This window comes from Gadus macrocephalus, chromosome 2 (assembly GCF_031168955.1).
Source record: "Gadus macrocephalus chromosome 2, ASM3116895v1".
In the NCBI taxonomy this organism is placed as follows: domain Eukaryota; kingdom Metazoa; phylum Chordata; class Actinopteri; order Gadiformes; family Gadidae; genus Gadus; species Gadus macrocephalus.
This window is the reverse complement of record NC_082383.1, coordinates 5,925,553-5,943,205: the sequence shown is the minus strand read 5'-3', so window position 1 is coordinate 5,943,205 and position 17,653 is coordinate 5,925,553. Positions and strand designations below refer to the sequence as shown.

The 17,653-nt window shown below is 48.4% G+C and overlaps 2 protein-coding genes and 1 long non-coding RNA gene across 15 annotated transcripts in view; 2 read left to right on the top strand and 1 right to left on the bottom strand.

Annotated features, from left to right (window-relative positions):
- Window positions 1–1,241: 1,241 nt before the first annotated feature.
- Window positions 1,242–4,078, top strand: LOC132446395 (transmembrane emp24 domain-containing protein 1-like). The gene is made up of 4 exons (XM_060036661.1): window positions 1,242–1,556; window positions 2,637–2,734; window positions 3,158–3,344; window positions 3,545–4,078. Exons 1-4 carry the CDS (start codon window positions 1,362–1,364, stop codon window positions 3,761–3,763), a joined length of 699 nt encoding a protein of 232 aa, XP_059892644.1. The 5' UTR covers window positions 1,242–1,361; the 3' UTR covers window positions 3,764–4,078.
- Window positions 4,071–17,653, bottom strand: part of dnm2a (dynamin 2a) — a 30,555-nt gene continuing 16,972 nt past the window's right edge. For 4 of the 13 annotated variants that reach the window (XM_060036564.1, XM_060036572.1, XM_060036618.1 and 1 more), the window contains 9 exons: window positions 17,346–17,360; window positions 17,019–17,051; window positions 13,793–13,903; window positions 10,892–11,001; window positions 10,544–10,655; window positions 10,230–10,394; window positions 9,473–9,699; window positions 8,756–9,010; window positions 5,607–8,049 (listed from right to left, as the gene is read on the bottom strand). In XM_060036564.1, coding sequence (XP_059892547.1) covers window positions 7,977–8,049; window positions 8,756–9,010; window positions 9,473–9,699; window positions 10,230–10,394; window positions 10,544–10,655; window positions 10,892–11,001; window positions 13,793–13,903; window positions 17,019–17,051; window positions 17,346–17,360 — 1,101 coding nt within the window. In that variant the 3' untranslated portion in view covers window positions 5,607–7,976. Of the gene's footprint in view, window positions 4,632–4,675; window positions 5,044–5,606; window positions 8,050–8,755; window positions 9,011–9,472; window positions 9,700–10,229; window positions 10,395–10,543; window positions 10,656–10,891; window positions 11,002–13,792; window positions 13,904–17,018; window positions 17,052–17,345; window positions 17,361–17,653 lie in introns of those variants that run through there. The other 9 variants (XM_060036588.1, XM_060036638.1, XM_060036630.1 and 6 more) reach the window with 4 other exon arrangements.
- On the top strand, window positions 11,982–16,969 carry LOC132446405 (uncharacterized). Its single transcript, XR_009522831.1, has 2 exons — window positions 11,982–12,930; window positions 13,332–16,969. It is a non-coding gene; the product is annotated as an uncharacterized LOC132446405 (long non-coding RNA).

The window sequence follows — 17,653 nt, the reverse complement described above, 5'->3', positions numbered from 1 at the left end:
AAGCGTCAAGTTAGGCACGTTACACGCGTTTGGTGTGGCCGTAGGTTTCACCCAAAAAATTGGCTTCGTGTGGACGGGGCCAAGAAGGCGAACACACGTCACCAAGACGGGGAGACAGCGCCAGGCGACTTACGCCACTATCTGCCAATGGATCGTGGATGCCTGTGCTGATATAACAGTCTCAACTGTGGTCCAAGCTTTCACGAAGGCAGGAATAATCACTGAACTGCCAGGCAACAGCAGCGACACTGACTCGGATAATGACGAGAGGGATCCGGGCATGTTGGATGCCGTACTCGCCCAACTGTTCAATTCGGACACACAAGAATTCGAGGGATTCGTAGACGGCGAATGAACTGAAAAAGTGATCTTAATGTTAAGAGATATTGATATTGATCAGATATTGTTAATATGCACATTAACGTTTGAACATCGTTACCATGGGAGTGACCGGAGTTGTCAGAACGCTTAATAAAGTTTGACTTTATCTGACTGTTTTGTTGACATTCCCTTAGCACAGCTCGGTCTAGTCGATGCATAACGCAACCCCATTCAAACGTTTGACTGCAGTATCTTCTATTCTATGCGCTTTATAATCCGGTGCGCCCTATATATGAAAACAGTTCTAAAATAGGCCATTCATTAAAGGTGCGCTTTATAATCCGGTGTGCTTTATAGTGCGGAAAATACGGTAGTCCTCGTTTGTATTTCTTTCGAAATGGTGAACTTTTGCATGGTGCCATCTTCTATGTCAGATCCAGTACCCTCCGCCATTGTACTTCAGTTTTATCAACAGCCTCTGTTATCTTAGCATCTTGTGTCAAAACGGGCAGGGTGGTCGTGGACTCCTGAAAAATACTATGGTTGTTTTGTATGTAGAATAAAATGCCATTGTACATTTAAAAAAAAAAAGGGAAGACTTTCACAATGCAGGATTCTGGGAATGCAGTGATGGAATCCCGATAACACCTGTTCCCTAATAAATGGGCTCAAGATTCTGAGTCTGCCTGCAAGAGGTTGTGTGTGTGTGTGTGTGTGTGTGTGTGTGTGTGTGTGTGTGTGTGTGTGTGTGTGTGTGTGTGTGTGTGTGCGTGTGCGTGTGTGTGCCCATGGAACATTTCCACCATGACTACTCCCCACTGGTAACACTTGAACATGCATTGATATTTAATCAAGATCTTCTCTAGCCCGGTTTTGCATGTGGTTAGCTTCCAGGCTAGCGAGAACGGTATTGGTTGGACTTTGGTCAAGTTGTGGCCATAAAGGTAGATAGGCCCACTAGTATAGTAGCAGACACAACTTAGTGTTGCTCATACAGCGCTGCAGTCCTAAATAGAGTGAGTTCTACTTTCATGTAAACTATGTGTGTAGTTGGGACAGGAGTGAAAGTCCCTGTAAATGTATTTTTGCTGGTATATTTTGCATTGCTTGTGGATTTGACTTGGACCCTGGGACAATTGAGAGGCACAGGATTCACGTTTATATTACCGGCTGGCAGAACAGAATGCTTTTATCAAACCACATTGAAGGATTGGACAATGGACGTAGAATACCAGGTAAACAATCTCTCTCTTCATCTGTAACTGTCTCTCTCACCCTCTTATACACACAAACACACTCATGCACACATTTTCAATGGGATGAACTGTTTTGCGTTGACAAGAAGTTGAGAGCTAGAAGCCAGCCCCTGGCTTAGGTAGACCATGGACTTTGTTCACTAAAAGATAGGGCACTCACTACTGTTGCACCATCAAGAACATCCGAAACTCACCACTTGGGAACAGTGTTGATTCAGCACGGAGCTGTAAGATTAGGAAATGATGAGGTGCTCCAAAGAAATGTCAACCCCTTGCTCGTTCTTATGCTGTACACTGCAAAGCAAAAGCTCTAATGCAACACATGTTAATAATTTTATTCTGTCATAAGAATAACTACAGCCCCCACGTCCATTTTGCAAGGAGGTATGAGGCCCCCAGTATTCCATTGTGGAACCTGCATATGACCGCTGACCACAGTTTCTACGGAGCCTTCCACTGGGGCCCTAGCGGAAGGCCCCACTCAGACAGGAGCACTAGTGATGTCACTGCAACAGGAAGTGGGCTGTGCTGTTGTACTTTGCAGAGAGACAATCATTTCTAGAAGTGTGCTGTTTGTTTCTAAAAATAGGATATTGCCAGAGACTAGTTTCCATAGTGATATAAGTGTGTAGACTGGAATCACCTTTTCTACACGTTCCGAAGATGGGGTATGCAATTCATTTGCATTGTATTATTAGATGGCTTTCTTGTCTGTCTACCATACCTGCACGCACTCTGCCCGTGGACTCGTGGCACAGGAGTCTTCCACAATGCTAGGCAGACCTATTGCTGAAGTTAGCAAGCTAACAGCGTGTGTTGGGGGAGTTGCTTTGGAGAGAGGCCTGAAGTTAACGGTTAGATTTTTCTCTGGCTACTACCTCAAAATTCCCTTAAATACAAAAGAAAATAATGTTTATTCATGTTTAAGCAAGAGGAGTGGCACAAAATTGGTATGAGACAACTGAGTATACATGGGAAAGTTATGTGTACCGAGTAGCTTAATTTGTGCAACTTGTGCAATACCTCTTGTGATGTTACTGCTGTTTTGGTCACCACCAGGTAATAGCCGGGGCCGGTTTGGATGTCGGCTTCACCCTCCTCTCCCCCAGTGGACACCGGATAGTCGCAGACTTCAGGAGCTCCGAAGGCATCCACACGTAATACAACAAATACACATGTACTGTGGAAACGGTGCGATAAAAACTACTATCAGTCCTATTGCTAATATTGAGATCCTATATCTGAGTATTAAAATATAACCCAGGGCTTTAAGGCAGCAAGGAAGTCCAGAGGGGAAAGCGTATTATCAGGGCCGGCCCTGTACACTTGGGGGCCCTAAGCAGGGTCCTTTTGGGGCCCTGTTTTGCGGTTGATAGAGTAGTTTTCCTAACCTCTTTGAACATGATTTGCCGTAATTATTTTACTACTTATTAAGTCTCACTGAAACAGTCAAAGTATTACGCACTTACCACATTTCGACATTTACTTTACTGTCTGAATGTTGTCAATGCGGAAAATGTTCTGAAGCTTTTCTGTTGTCCATGCATCACACATTGTTTACACACCCTCCCCTGTAACAGAGTGGAATCCGCGCAGGACGGCGACTATCGGCTGTGTTTCGACAACAGCTTCAGCACGCGGTCGGAGAAAATGGTGTTCTTCGAGGTGATCGTTGACAGCCAGGGAGACCGCGGCAGAGAGGACGAGGCCTGGGGGGAGGTGGATGCCACGGACAGTTTGGCTGAGTACAAGATGGAGGACATCAGGGTAAGGTCTATTGCAACGCAATTCCCGGTTCTGACGCAACCACATAAGTCAAGCACAGTATTAAGCGCGTAGCATGCACGTGGTGCGGACCGAACCCAAACCGCTTTTATTGTGAAAAGGTCGCGGCGACGACGTGACACCTCTGCTATGCGACCTGAACTACTGTCCCCGTCTGCTCTATCTTTCTCCACCTGCGACAGTCGACTATGGACTTTGTTCACCGATGTCTAGAGAGGAGCCGGCACTTCCAGAACCTTCTGAGGACCATGGAGGCGCGGGACCGCTACCTGCTGGAGGACAACCTGTGGAGAGTGTCCTTCTGGTCCTGCCTCAACCTGCTCGTCATGCTGGCGGTGGCCTCCACGCAGATCTACACGCTGCGGAGGCTCTTCGACGACAAGAAAAGGACCTTCACGTAGTCATAGTATTTTGTTCAGTTGTGTCTGTGTCAGTGATTAATTGCTGTCTTAGATATTGGTTCTGGCCGAGGTGTGTGTAACGTCAATATAGTCACAGGCCTATTTCTCTCCTGATCTCAGAGGTGTGATTCTCTGAAAAGCTCTGCACCGCTAGTGTAGACACGAGTAGGAGGCCTGTAGGGCGAGGTGCGATATATCCGCCTCACACTCACCATTCAGAAACGTAACACTGTGAATATGGGCATTTGTTTATCGGATCTTCAAACCGACCATTATTTAAATATTTAAGATGCATTTTAAGAACAAATTTGTTTTTGCTTTAATATAATTTAAGATGTTCATTCTCATTTTATAATAGGCTACCAAAATGACTCAAAATAAAAACCTTTGTTTACCCGAGTAGGACTAAAAAGTCTAAGTGGTTGAAGGCACGTAACAAAACTGCCACAAACAAGATGTAGGTATTTACAGAAATGTCTAACTATTGATCTAATTTGTACACAGCTGTCCTCTCTCTCTGGTGGAGTTCCAAGCAGGTTGCCCACAACAAGTCAGATTTATACCATCAGTTACCCTTTCAGGATCATAGCTTGGATGGAAAAACGTTTTACATAATGAAACTTCTGAAAGTTGTACAGGCACACATTTTGACATAATTTTATAGCAAATTCTTATATTTCTACATCACATAGCTTACTTCCTCAACAACCCTGTTCACCATTTATCGGAGGCCCATACCTTTATATTGAAATGGCCAAATATTATTATTTAAATAATTGAAAAGCAATCATGTTTTATATACAAACTAATCAAAAAATTTTGGCGCAGGATATTAAAAAAAAAAGGAAATCTACCCTAGGTTTACTTTCTCGTTTTCAATTTTCGAAAACAAAAAAAAACAACCTTTTTTACTTTTAAATCCAAAGCATTTGATTCTGCCTTATTTAAAATGCATGCATTTCCGTAATAAACAGCAGGCCTGTACAACAATGTGATTACAAATGAGTGGTCAGAAAGTGACAACCGCGCTTGACGGTAACTGCAAAGGCATCGGTTTAAATATATGGAAAACATTGTATTGTATGTTTTCCAGATCAGCCTTATAGGCCTAACCTGTGTGCAATAGCATCCTTAACGGAGACCCGGGGAAGAACTGCATGGCATCGCTCTTTGGTGGGAAATTGAGGTTAACGTCATTTCTTCGGATGTCTTGTCGTGGATTGCAAAATGGCGTCATGTCGGGCAGGAATCACCACTGGTTTCTTCGGGGAGCGGGGCGCCTGTTCAGGGACAACCGACCAATGTTTAATCAATCTCTCTTCTCATGAGCAGCTTCACATTCAACACTCCAGACTCCATTCCCTGTGGGGCTCAGGAGAGGAAACGCCCATCCCACACACCGCCGCAGAGAAAACGCTTTAGTTAAACATTCCCCTTCCCAGTCTTTCCATTGTCAACGGGGAAGAGGGGATCCTCTTCCCCGTTGAGGAAGAGGGGATCCTCTTCCCCGTTGACAATGGAAAGAATAAAGATGACCACATCCTGATTAAAATTGCACTGCAACAGTAATTGTTGAACATCATTTACAAATGCAATGTTACTTTGTTTTCCACATTTGTTTTAAAAGTAGAAAGGCACGAAAAGGAAGGCCTAAAATGGCACCATGAAGTACTCTTGAGAAACCTGAGGCCTGTGCTATTCGGTCTTAAAGTCCATTTAGTGTCCAGCATTTAGTGGCTAGAAGGACAGTGTGGAGAGAGACTGGAGAGGTAGAGGAAAGGTCAGAGGAGATAGGACAAGGAAGGCCACAGGAGCTCACTCTAGGACACAAGGAGACACCAACCACCAGAGACGCACCCTTTATTGTACACGTCACCTCTTTATTGATTTCATTCCAAAAGTGGTTCAATTTGTTTATTCAAATCCATTAATTGCTACAGGCACTTGACAAGGATTTGCAAAACAAAAAGAGTATAAAATAAAAGATAAGTGTATGGTTGATTTTTCATTTTTGAACCCTTCACCAGACACAGAGAGGGTGGGGGGAGAAGGTGGGAGGGACCGGGGAGATTACTGGAACCCTCCCGTTTGTTGAAGTCCTGCGGTGAGAACTGTACCTCACTCCATCAACTGACTCACTAGCAGGAAGTGGTCGGAGAATACTCATCCCGTCTGAATGCTGGGCCGATATTAATGCGAGAGGTGTGCGTATGTGGTCGTTTCCTCTTTTGTTTTGTCACGTTGCCAGATTGGATTTAATATACATTTATATACACTGGGTGCTTTCCTCTTGGGGAAGAACCAAGACAGAGGTAGCATCTTTTTGCCAGACAAGACGCACCAGACAGGATGTGGATTCACTCCGCCAAACCCCCCCAAACTCCTCCACCACCACGCCAACCCCTACAGTGACTGGTCCAATCAAAACACACAGGAAACAGTAAAAGTAGCCCAAGGGTCAAAGCAACACCCTGACTGGTCACCCCCTCGGTTAGTAAACCAGCGATGGAAAAATAATTAGGACCATCAAAATACCCCCACATATCAAATCAAAAAAAAGAGAATCCCCACTGTGGAGGACACTGCGCAACCCTGTCTACCATCCCATAATACAGCAGGTTCGTCCCACCCTGTGATACACCCCCCTCCCCTTGAAATGAGCCGCGTTGTTTACACGCAGGGGAGGTTGGGGATGAGGAGGGGAACGGGGAGGGGGAGGGGGATTTGAGCAAAAACAAAAGTTATATGGAGATTCAATCAACACGACAGAGGAAAACGATACAATTCCAGGTTATAAATAACGCGACGGCAAGATGACCCAAATCTACCTTCACTACATTAAAAAGTCTGTTAGTGCTTCCGTTAGTACGACGTTCGTCTGTATAAAAGGCGGGGGCGTTTGCATTCATATCCACAGCACGCGTGTGTGTTCGGGAGAAGGGCTGCAGGGTTGGGGGGGGGGGTACTTGGTGCTTCCACACAGGCAGATTATCTACAACATGTTATGGATGTCACTGGAATCTGCAGTGCTAGTGCGACAGAAAGCCCACGAAGAAACGGCTGGGCTCTGTGTCTTAGACGCTGCCCAAACGCGACATCCCGCCCCTCTACACGGGCCCCACGAGCAGAGAAACGGCCCTACGTTCCTCGGGGGACATTAAACGAGGGACAAATCAGGTCCACCGAATAAGGGCCAAAGGGCTCCCACCAGACTCATGGTGGGATTCATGCTCCAGGCTTGGAGTTCCCTGTTCTCCTCCCCAATCTACTGCCTTTGCTAAATGCATAGTATTACGGTAAGAGGTCTGAGCCTGGCTGCAGTTTGTAAGGCTGAACGGTCAAGTGCTTGGATTAAAGTGGTCAACGGAGACGACATCAGTGGATCAAAGTTACACACGGAGCGCGCGCGTGCGTGTGTGTGTGTGTGTTTCTGTGTGTGTGTGGCTAAAGTGTCAAACGTTAGCCCATCACCCAGGCTGCTATTGGCCTCAAGCCTCCGCCATACTCAACTCCTCTTCTCTCGTCCTGTTATTATTAATTGATTCTTAAAGCAATTTTACTGGGGGGCAAAAAAAAAAGGGGGGAGAGGGGGCAATAAAATATCACAAGGAAAACACGTGATCAACATCAACACCATAATAACAATGATAATAACCTAATATTTTCTTCCCATCAGTTCGAAAAAACGAAAATCCAAAAAAAAAAAAAAAGACATTAACGAGAGGATCAGCCTGTTTAAATCACAGAGGTCTAGAGTTGGGTCTCAGGGTCTTCAAAGGTTCAGAGGAGGGGGGGAGAGGAAATCCAGCCTATGCCATAAACAAGTTCATTAATAAGCTGCTGTTAAGGTCCCTCTAAGAAGAAACATGCGTGTCACTTTAGTCATTATTATAATTATTTTACAACGCCATGCGTTTCAATAGCACAGCAGCCAAGCCAACAGCCTGAGCAGCTCGATAGAAAGGTTATGCTGCCACCTAGTGGTGGCGACGGAGGGTTAACAGCGACAACGTTAGCAGCTTATTAACATTGCATTGGGATAGACTAGGTTTTGACCAAGTTATGGACGATGCATACAACTGCACAGATATCAGGGAAACCACATCACTCTGCCCTCCCCCCTCTCTCGGGCCTAGCATGCATGTACACACACACACTCACACACGCACGCACACACGCTGAACACTGACACACGGGTTGCCTGGCGACAGGACTAGTCTAACAGGGAGGGTTCGGCGGGGCGGATAATGGTGGGCCGATGAGAAGGAGCACCGGGGGGTCTTCGGCTGCAAGGGGTAGAGAAGACCAGAGAACAGGGGTTGAAGCATTCTCACACAGAAACCCACGACCACAATGACCCCCCCGCCCCGGGGGAGACGAGAGGCAAGGGCGGGGTTAACAGAGAGGGAGGAGGAGAGCGGTCGAGAAGAGCATGCTCTCAGAGTAGGGGAGGTGTGGGAGGGGTGAAAGCCAGACGGGGCGATCCGGGGGGGGCTGGACCATGTGTTATGGGCGGGTCGTGGCCCCACGTCGACGCAACGCAATGACCCCCCCCCGCACGCTCATCGCTGCGACGCAGTCGTGAGCCTGTTTGGGTTCTGCGTGGGGTCTTAAGTCAGCGGACCAATCACCGGCCTCGCTGCTGCGTCGCCCCGACGCGAGGTTAACATGTGTTGGGAGGCGCACGTCGGGGCCCCCTTGCGGTGGACGCGCCGAGGGTCCGCGAGGACGTAATGGGCCCGTAAGCCCCCCTTGCGCTGCGTCGACGCGGAGCCAGAATCGGCCCTTCAGTGTTGAGGGTTTGTAGGACAGAGGTGAAGCCCGGAGACGGAATCAGCAAAACAAAAACGTGATACCAACCACAGAGGGATCTCCCCTTCCGGTTCTCCGACCACGCCCTGCTGTGAGGAAGGGGCCGAGGTGGCGGCGGCGATGGGACAGTAGGTGGAAGGGGCAGCTCGGAGGGATGGGGGGGGGGGGGGGGGGTCTTACCTGGGCACACCAGGGGGCACGCGGGCCGGCCTGGAGGGGATCTGCGGCGGGGCGCTGAAGGGGTCCGGGCCAGAGCCGAAGGCGTTCATGGGCGGGCCCGGCCGGGAGGGGATGGGGGGCGCCCCGAACGCAGGAGAGGGGTTGAGCGGGACCCCGAAGGCCGGGGAGGGGTTGAGGGGGGGTCCCGGCGTGGCGCCCCTGACGGTGGGCGGGCGGACGGGGCCAGACGGCGCGGCGACGGCCCTGTGGTTGGAGCTGAGGGAGAGACGCCATGATTATGGAAACCATAACAGATGGGGGAGGGGGGGGGGGAATCAGTGGATCACACCACACGCAGTGTGTCGTGCATGTAACCAAAATGGTGCAATGAGATTAGTCATTCAGAATGGGCGGCAGTAGCTCAGGAGGTAGCGAGGGATGGCCGGTAACCGCAAGGTTGCTAGTTCGATCCCCGGCTCCTCCTAGCTGAGATGTGTCCCTGAGCAAGGCCCCTGACCCCATGTGCTCCCGACGAGCTGGCTGTCGCCTTGCATGGTTGACTTCGCCGTCGGTGTGTGCATGAACGGGTGAATGGCGCTTTGGATAAAAGCGCTATATATAAATGCAGTCCATTAACCATAGAATAGACTCCGATATCTCCCGTGCAGTACGCGCGCATCCCTTCCGAGCGATTCATAGGACGAGGTCTGTTCAGAGACCGACTTATGCTCCACTCACCTGGACTCGCCCACCCGCCCACCGTCGTTGACGGGCGGGGGCACGGGGGTGGAGATGGTGGTGGTGCTGATGTCCCCGATGATGTTGAGCGCCTCCTTCAGGGCCTGGTACATGCGCAGCATCTCGTCCCGCCGCTGGGCCTGGTCCGCAGACTCCTCCATGAGGCTGCTCTGGTTCCCGGCCGAGTAGAGGTACGCCAGCAGCTCAGAGTGGATGAAGTCCTTGGCCTGGAGAAACAGACAGAGGAGGAGGAACAGACAGAAGAAAGAAAGAAAGAAAGAAAGAAAGAAAGAAAGAAAGAAAGAAAGAAAGAAAGAAAGAAAGAAAGAAAGAAAGAAAGAAAGAAAGAAAGAAAGACAAAGACTCCTTAGGGCTTTGCTTCAATTGCCTTTCAGTGGGATGCTCATCAGAATAGTAGACTAGTCTATTCTCTCTGTTCGAGGGGGGGGGGGGGGGGCAAGGGGATGGGGAGAGTTAATTTGTTTGTAAAGCACTTTGGGTACCATGAAAAGTGCATCATAAATGTTTAATTATTATAAAATAGCATTATCATAAATTAACAGCATTGGCGAATCCTAGGTTGACTTTTGGGATTCTTTGGTACCATTTCAACAGCTATCCAGTTATTGATAAAGAAAAGATAGCAAGAGCCTTTTTTCTACTCAATGCACCACCTGCCATGCACCGGTCAATGTGCACCGGTCAATGTGCACCAGTCAATGTGCACCAGTCAATGTGCACCAGTCAATGCACTCACACTATTGATCATGATATGCATGATGGTCTTCGGCATCAGGTCCCGGATGGACTTGTTGATGATGCCGATGTATGAGTCCACCAGGTTGCGGATGGTCTCCACCTGTCGCTCCAGCTGGGGGTCCATAGAGAACGTGTCCGCAGGGGCCGAATCCTCGTTATCCACCTGTAGGGGGCAGCAGACACACACAAAAAAGAAAGAAAAAAAAGAAAGGGAGTTTTCCTCTGGACATCAATCTTGTTGGTTTGCCAGATCATTAGATTTACGATTCTAATGAGTAAGAGGACAGGCCCCGGGATTGGGCGAATGGTCACCTGGTCCTTCTCAGGATAAACTCCCGCTCGGAGGAAGGAGGCTTTCCAGCTGTCCACGTCTTCCTGGGAATCACAGGCCAGCTCGATCTGCCGCAAGTCCTTATACACGTTCCTGAGTAAACACATACAGACGCCGTGAGTGGTCTCCCATTGAGATGAACCCGATTGCACTCCAAACACAACACTCACACGCACACACACACACACACAAAACACATGCCAATAAAAAGGCATGTTTATGGTTACACAAAGCGAGGGGTGAATCACCCGACTGAGTCATCCGACATGAATGGAAATCATTTTCTTGTAAAAGAAAAAGGGCTCTTAAAACCTCAGGGAACCTCTGACCTGCTCTCTGTGTTGAAGATGGCGAAGACGTGTTTGGCGGACATGAAGCCTTTCTCCACGTCTCGGAGCTTCAGGTTGTCCAAGGGGAGCATGTATTTCTTTTCTTTCTCCTACAAAGCGACCACACCACACATTGACTTTACACACAAAAGGCGAAGACCAGACAGAAAACAAATGGGTTGAAATGGAGATACTTTGTATGATCGACCGTTTTCTGGGGCTTTACGGCTTCAGAGTGGCCATGGCGTAAATTGCACATCGTTTCTTGTTTTTAAACAACAGACCCGAGAGTTGAGAATTGAAAGGAAGCGCATAGCGTTGATTTCTCTGTTGACCATATTCCCTTTCCATGAAAAGTTCCAGAGGAATGCATTACTCATCGGCTGAACTGGGAACGGTTGCCTACCCCAACACGCACGGTAAAATCATCTCCAGCGGCAATAGCCTGGAAACATGCAAAGACTATAAATATTCATATGGTTTTATATACTTCTGTTCAACTCCTACTGAATGAACACTTGTAATCCCGCCCTTGTGCTTGAATTATCTGCGTTGTGCTCCTGGAGATCAGATAGTACTAACACTTTTGTTTCAGTATCTGAACACCAACTAAAACTCAACGAAGCGCCGAAAGAGCACTCAAACAACTTTCAGATCATATTCAACCATCAGATGATTAGAAGAGAGGAGACAGAGTTAGATAGGCCAGCAGTAATTACCCAATCACTGGAGCGCGTCTAGAATACAAATATGTTTTTGGAGTAGAGAAGGTGTTTATTAATGTGCGCTATGCTGCTCTTTTCAACCAGAGCGTTAAACCCTACCTTGGTAAACAACTAATACATTGGTTACCAATGTAAACAAGCATAAAGAGAACGGCATGTGTACCTCCACGACTGGCTATATACACACGATCCCGATTGCTAGCCTCCAGCATGGAGCCGATACACTCATTCTTAACATGGTAATCTCAATTGTATCTGAACCATACCCATGACTAGCTTCAAGCATGTAGCTTATACAGTGGTTTTTAATGTGGTTACCTCAAATCTAATTGAGCCTGTATTGTTTAATGTTAAGTGCAGGGACAGATCGCTGGGCTAATGAGCAGACGTAGAGGAATGCGTTTCCTCTGTCTGGAAGAAGAGTCGACGGGGAAGAGAGGAGGAGTTGCATGACGGCGGGTGGGTGGTGGGGGTGCCAGCTTTCACTGAGGACATCTGGAAGCATTTTAAGGTCCACACACACACACACACACACACACACACACACACACACACACACACACACACACACACACACACACACACACACACACACACACACACACACACACACACACACACACACACACACACACACACACACACACACACACAGCGCTGGACCAGCAGTTACATCATTTTCAGATCTGCAAAAGCACCCTTCCCCCAACCTACCACATGCGCACGCACGCACGCACGCACACGCACCCCTAATTACAAACAGAGGGGGACAAGCACACGTGCACGTTTTCTTTCATGGCTTTTAGGTGCGTTCCAAAAGTTGACGCACAAATGAAAAAAAAACATGCATGATCCGAATGGCACATGGTCAAGGAGACCCATTTCGGTCAACCTCAGGCAATCGTCAACAAGCCCACACACTCTTGGACACAGAAACACAACTACACACACACACACACACACACACACGTAACCCCCCCGTAACCCAGTACGATTTCCTGCAAATTCCAAAGTCAGATCCCGGCTGGAACATTTCAGCCCGCCTGCCACGTCAGTATGCCTACACCGTCCTCCTCCTCGCCTGTGCTCTCCCTCTCTCTCCCTCCCTCACTCCCTCTCGCGCTCTTATTCTGAAATTAGCCATATTAGAACAAAAGAATGCAGTTTGCATGCAGGCCGACGGCTCTGGATCGGGGATAGTTGTGTGCGGCGGTATGTAGCGAATTCGCTAATTTCTTTATTTTAGCCGAGAGAGAGGATATGGCGGAGGTGCTACGGGAGAGATTAAAAGGCGTCTTTTGGCACGATTTCGGGGTAAGTACATCAACTTGATTCGGGGATATTTATGGACGTTTCTTTCACGTGTTAAAAAAAGCAAATGAAAAATACACATCTGCCTTTTAATCGCAAATAATGAAATTGGGGGGGAAAAGGTGTTATTTTAGGCTCAGGAGAACGCAGAAAGAAGCCATGCGCCAAACAACCCGAATCAAATCTTCCGTGACCGATTCAAAGTTTGTTCGGACATATCTGAACGCAACAGAAGATCGAGACGTAAAACGATTTTCCTGCACACTTTCTTAAAACATTACGTCCCTGAAACGAAGCGTTTGCCCGCTGCCTTATGAGCGCATGCATGCTCAGCGTGTGCGTGCGCCGTTGTTTAATCAGACCAGTGTTTGCTCTCCATGTGCTCTCTGTCCTCCTGTCCCTAGGGTAGTGACCTGCGGCTCCGCCGAGCCCGCCAGCCCATCCCCCCCCCCCCCCCCCCAGCGGCTGGCACTCAACCCTCGACCCCCCCCCCCCCCCCGCCTCCCACTCTCACCCCCCCAGCCTGCCCAGTGTTCAGACTACCTGTTCATCAGGCTGCGTCTGAACAGTAGTCTGCACATTGGTTAGGCTGGGCTGGGACAGACACGCTCCCGTCGGCCCGGTCCTCGCTCCGGCCCCCGCCAGCACGCCGAAACAAGCCCCCCCACACCAGACACCCCAGCGCCTCCTGCCGAGGAAATGGCTGGACGACGTCAACGCGGAATATCGGCAACATTCGCCATTATCCGCAAACCGCCGAAAATGTGGATGCGCAGGTTTGTTTATTATCTCATTGTAGGAGTTCCAGGAGTTGGCGCCGCAAAACGGTGTGTCAGCAACACCCCCGCCCCCCCCCCCCCCTTACCTCCTCGTCTTTGTACCAGGAGAGGGACTCTGCGGTCAGCACGAACCAGTACTCCTTGGAGCCTCCCTTCATGATGCTGATGTTGAGGGTGAGCCAGCCCTTGCGGATCACCTGTACGGGGAGACATGGGGGGGTGGGGGGGGCGAGGTGGTGGGGGGGGGGGGGGGGGGGGGGGGGAGAGAGGAGGGCGGCATAGTTGCAGAAGATGTAGCGGGGTTGAGTAAAAGAGAATCAGACAGGAGCCCGTGTGGGCTTAAACGGGGCTAGTGGATGTTCAGGCAGGCAGGGAGGGAGGGGAGAGGATTTGACTGACTTCTTTCCTGCAATGCTAATAAAAACTGTACCCGCTTGACTTACCGCGTCTTTGGTGGATGACTTCTGCCGTTTCAATGCTAATACATATTTCTACTCAATCTATGGGCCTGTACATATCTAACCAAACCAAAACCTAAACATATTCAACTTGACAATGGACTAGACTATCTTCAATGGGGGGAGGGGAATGATTTCAATTCTAAAAATAAAATGCATACATGTGGAAAATATGCGTATCGGAGAATACTCTAGCAGGGGAAACGGGTTTAGGATGTTAAATAGGGGAAATTGGTTTAGGTAGTTAGTTCCTATTCCTGTAATGAGCAGAGTGAGTGAGCCCAGACCCTCCTTCAGTGGGGTCCAAAGAGCAAAGGTCGACGGAGGTATGTTAGGGTCAGTGTGATTAGTAACACTGCCAGTATAAACAGACAGGCTAGGAGGGTTGATAAGAGACTCGGCTTTACAGGGACCGTTTGAACAGTCAGGTTAGTGAAGTTGGTAAAAGACTCGGCTGTACATTCACATTATAAACAGTCAGGTGAGGGAGGGTTGATAAGAGACTAAGCTTTACAGTCACCGTTTAAACAGTCAGGTTAGTGAAGTTGGTAAAAGACTAGGCTGTGCACAGGTAGTATAAACAGTCAGGTTGGGGAGGTTGGTAAAAGACAAGGGTTGACATTCACACTATAAACAGCCAGGTTAGTGAATTTGGTAAAAGACAAGGGTGTACACTGTCACTGACAGTAAAAACTGTAAGGTTAGCAGTTAGTACACGACTAGGCTGTGCACAGGTAGTATAAACAGTCTGGTTAGCAGAGTTAGTAAAAGACTAGGCTGTGCACAGGTAGTATAAACAGTCCGGTTAGCAGAGTTAGTAAAAGACTAGGCTGTGCACAGGTAGTATAAACAGTCCGGTTAGCAGAATTAGTCAAAGACTAGGCTGTAAACAGCTAGTATAAACAGCCAGGTTAGCAGAGTTAGTAAGAGACCAGGCTGTCCCCTGCCAGTAAACAGAGACAGGTGATGGGAGAGGGGTTAACGGGTTCAGACACACATGGAGGTGTCTGCGCACGGCGGTCGAAAAAACCTTGGCTGAACACAAAAGGGAAATGATGATAATAACCATGATGAGAGGAGAGGGGAGGGGAGGCGAGGACAGAGGACGGCTGAAAGTGGTAAGTAACACAGAGGTAGGGTGATCGCGGATCCCAGATGGAGCAGGAGCCTGACGGAAGGCCGAGAGGGAACGGGGTTCGAGTGGAGAGAACGGGAGGAGAGGGAAGGGGCGAGCCCAGGCTGAGAGGCCGGGTGGAGAGGCACTCTCCCTGGGTGGGTTGGAGGAGAGTGTGCCTCTCCTCGCCATGATCCCCCCCCCCCCCCCCTCCATTTTGTCATGTAGACCGCGGCTGATCAGCGGCTAAAAGCACTAACTGGAAAGTATGCTCTCTTGCTGTAGAGCCTAAGAGCTACACATTCTTTGTTTCTTTTTTTTATTATTTTTTTATCAACCCTCCACGATTCCCTCTCCATCAGACAGAGGAACGGACTGAGTTATAGGGGAGGAGAGGAGGGGGTGGGGGGGGGGGGGAGGATTCAGTGGTTAAAAGGTTGCCAACATAAACAAGGGAGAGGAGGAGTAAATGAGCTGTTGCCTTGGCGGGGAAATGCCTCAAAGCTCTCGGCAAAGGGGAGAAAAACATTTCCAAAAGCCCAGGTTTTTTTTTTTTTTTTTTTAAGTCATTTGTTAATGTGAAGAATGTCGAATGGGCCCGGTCAAAGAGTTACTGAAATGGCAGTGGTGTTGTTAAGCTTTGTTTCTAAGAGCTAAAACTATGGTATGTAAATAATGGGAAGATGGACTGCGGCTTCTTAAGCAATGCAGTTATGTAATGCTAGAGCACATGCTCAGTGATATATTTCATGGGTTCAATTAGAGAATGTAAAGTGAAATTTGGAAAAGAAAATGTGCTTCATCAGAAAATCTGGTTAATTATATTGTACTAAATACAATTATTCTTTAAAATTTGGGGCTGAAACTATATTGACATTTGTGCCAATTGTTGCTTAATTTTATTGTCTCCCTCCACCATGAATGGGGCCTCATTTAGTGTTTGAAACCAGGTTTACTAAAAACAGCTACTTTAGAGTCAATGTCTATAAATCACATTGTGACGTGTGAAAAAGCTGTTTTTTTCACTGTTACCTTATCACTCAAAAATAGCTGTGAAAGTCTGATGATAAGACTTGTCAGTTTGTTAACAACCAAAACCACTCATCCCATTGAATTTGAAGATACTTAGGCTGCCAAAGGTCGCCTACTTTTACCTGATGAACGAAAGCTAAAATGAGGCCCCTAGTTTTGATGTGTTAACGCAGAGAGATCAACAATTAACCCTGAAGTATTCAAGATCGAAGAAATAAAAAAATAATCAAATCAGAAAACATTAATAATTGGGATTTATAAGAGGCCAAGACCCTCATGTTTTTTCGTCCCAGCAGAGTCGGAGCTTTGGGATGATTTTCCACAAGGCAAACTGTATTCGGCGGCCATGCCTGAGGCAGCAGTGCTTTGAACCCATACACAAGAGAACTGATGCAAGTCCACGGCACTGGCACATGAATACTGAGCAGGTTTTCCGGAACATGCAGAAATTGTACACATTAAGACATTCAGATAGCAAATTAAAAACTGTGCCTTTGGTTCCGGAAGTAGCAGTAGGGAGTTAGTAGCAGTGTTGGACGTTCAGACGAAGACAATTACTGTCTCGTTGAAAATAATGCAAAGAATTACAAAAAATAACCCTTTTTGTCGTGCTATGGCCGGGCTAACAGCTGCCAATTACCGGCGGCTGTTTGCGAGGATTGCTAGGTGTCGATCCCAGTTTTAAAATGAGGAGTCCAAAGACTCTACCTTCTCCTCGGAGCCCTTTCCCAGTCCGCGAAGCTGCACAGGAGGAGGAAGGAACCTTGCGTGAGTACAGAGCAGGCTCAGACCTTCCCAGGGCGGGGGGGGGGGGTGTAGCATCGTCGCACATGCTATTGGGGAGTTAGCCGTCATGGACCGAAGGTAGCAGCTAGTCTAGGCGACCTGGTCGTTTATTGTTGTTGTTTTGTTTTGTTTTTCTGGGGTGCTCAGTTCTCCTGCGTGGGTCTAACTCCTGCTGTCCTCTGGCAAGGCGTGGCTTGAATCTGTGCGGAGGGGCACGATGGGGTGGGGGGGGGGGGGGGGTGTACTTACCAGGACTTCCTGTCCCTGCAGTGACAGGGAGTAGGGTGCGTGAGGTGGGGGGAGGGGGTTCAAAACAAGGGTGGGAAGAAACGAATCACAGGCAGAGGAGATAGGAAGAAAGGAATCATACAGAGATGGGAGGAGAGAGTGAGGGAGGAGGGAGGGGGTGTGTAGGTGGGGAGGGGGTGGGGGTGGGGTGGCAGGAATGGCGGGTTTGGGTGGGTGGGGGGGGGGGGATCCACAAAAAAGGAAAGACCCGTAGAACAAGAAAAAAGGAGGGAGATGAAAGAAGACAGGGGATGAGACATGAAGGGAGA

Coding starts and splice junctions, on each gene's coding strand:
- LOC132446395 (XM_060036661.1), top strand. CDS start 1,362: ATGTGTGTAGTTGGGACAGGAGTGAAAGTCCCTGTAAATGTATTTTTG. Junction 2,735..3,157: donor AGCTCCGAAGGCATCCACAC/GTAATACAACAA, acceptor CCCCTGTAACAG/AGTGGAATCCGCGCAGGACG. Junction 3,345..3,544: donor ACAAGATGGAGGACATCAGG/GTAAGGTCTATT, acceptor CACCTGCGACAG/TCGACTATGGACTTTGTTCA.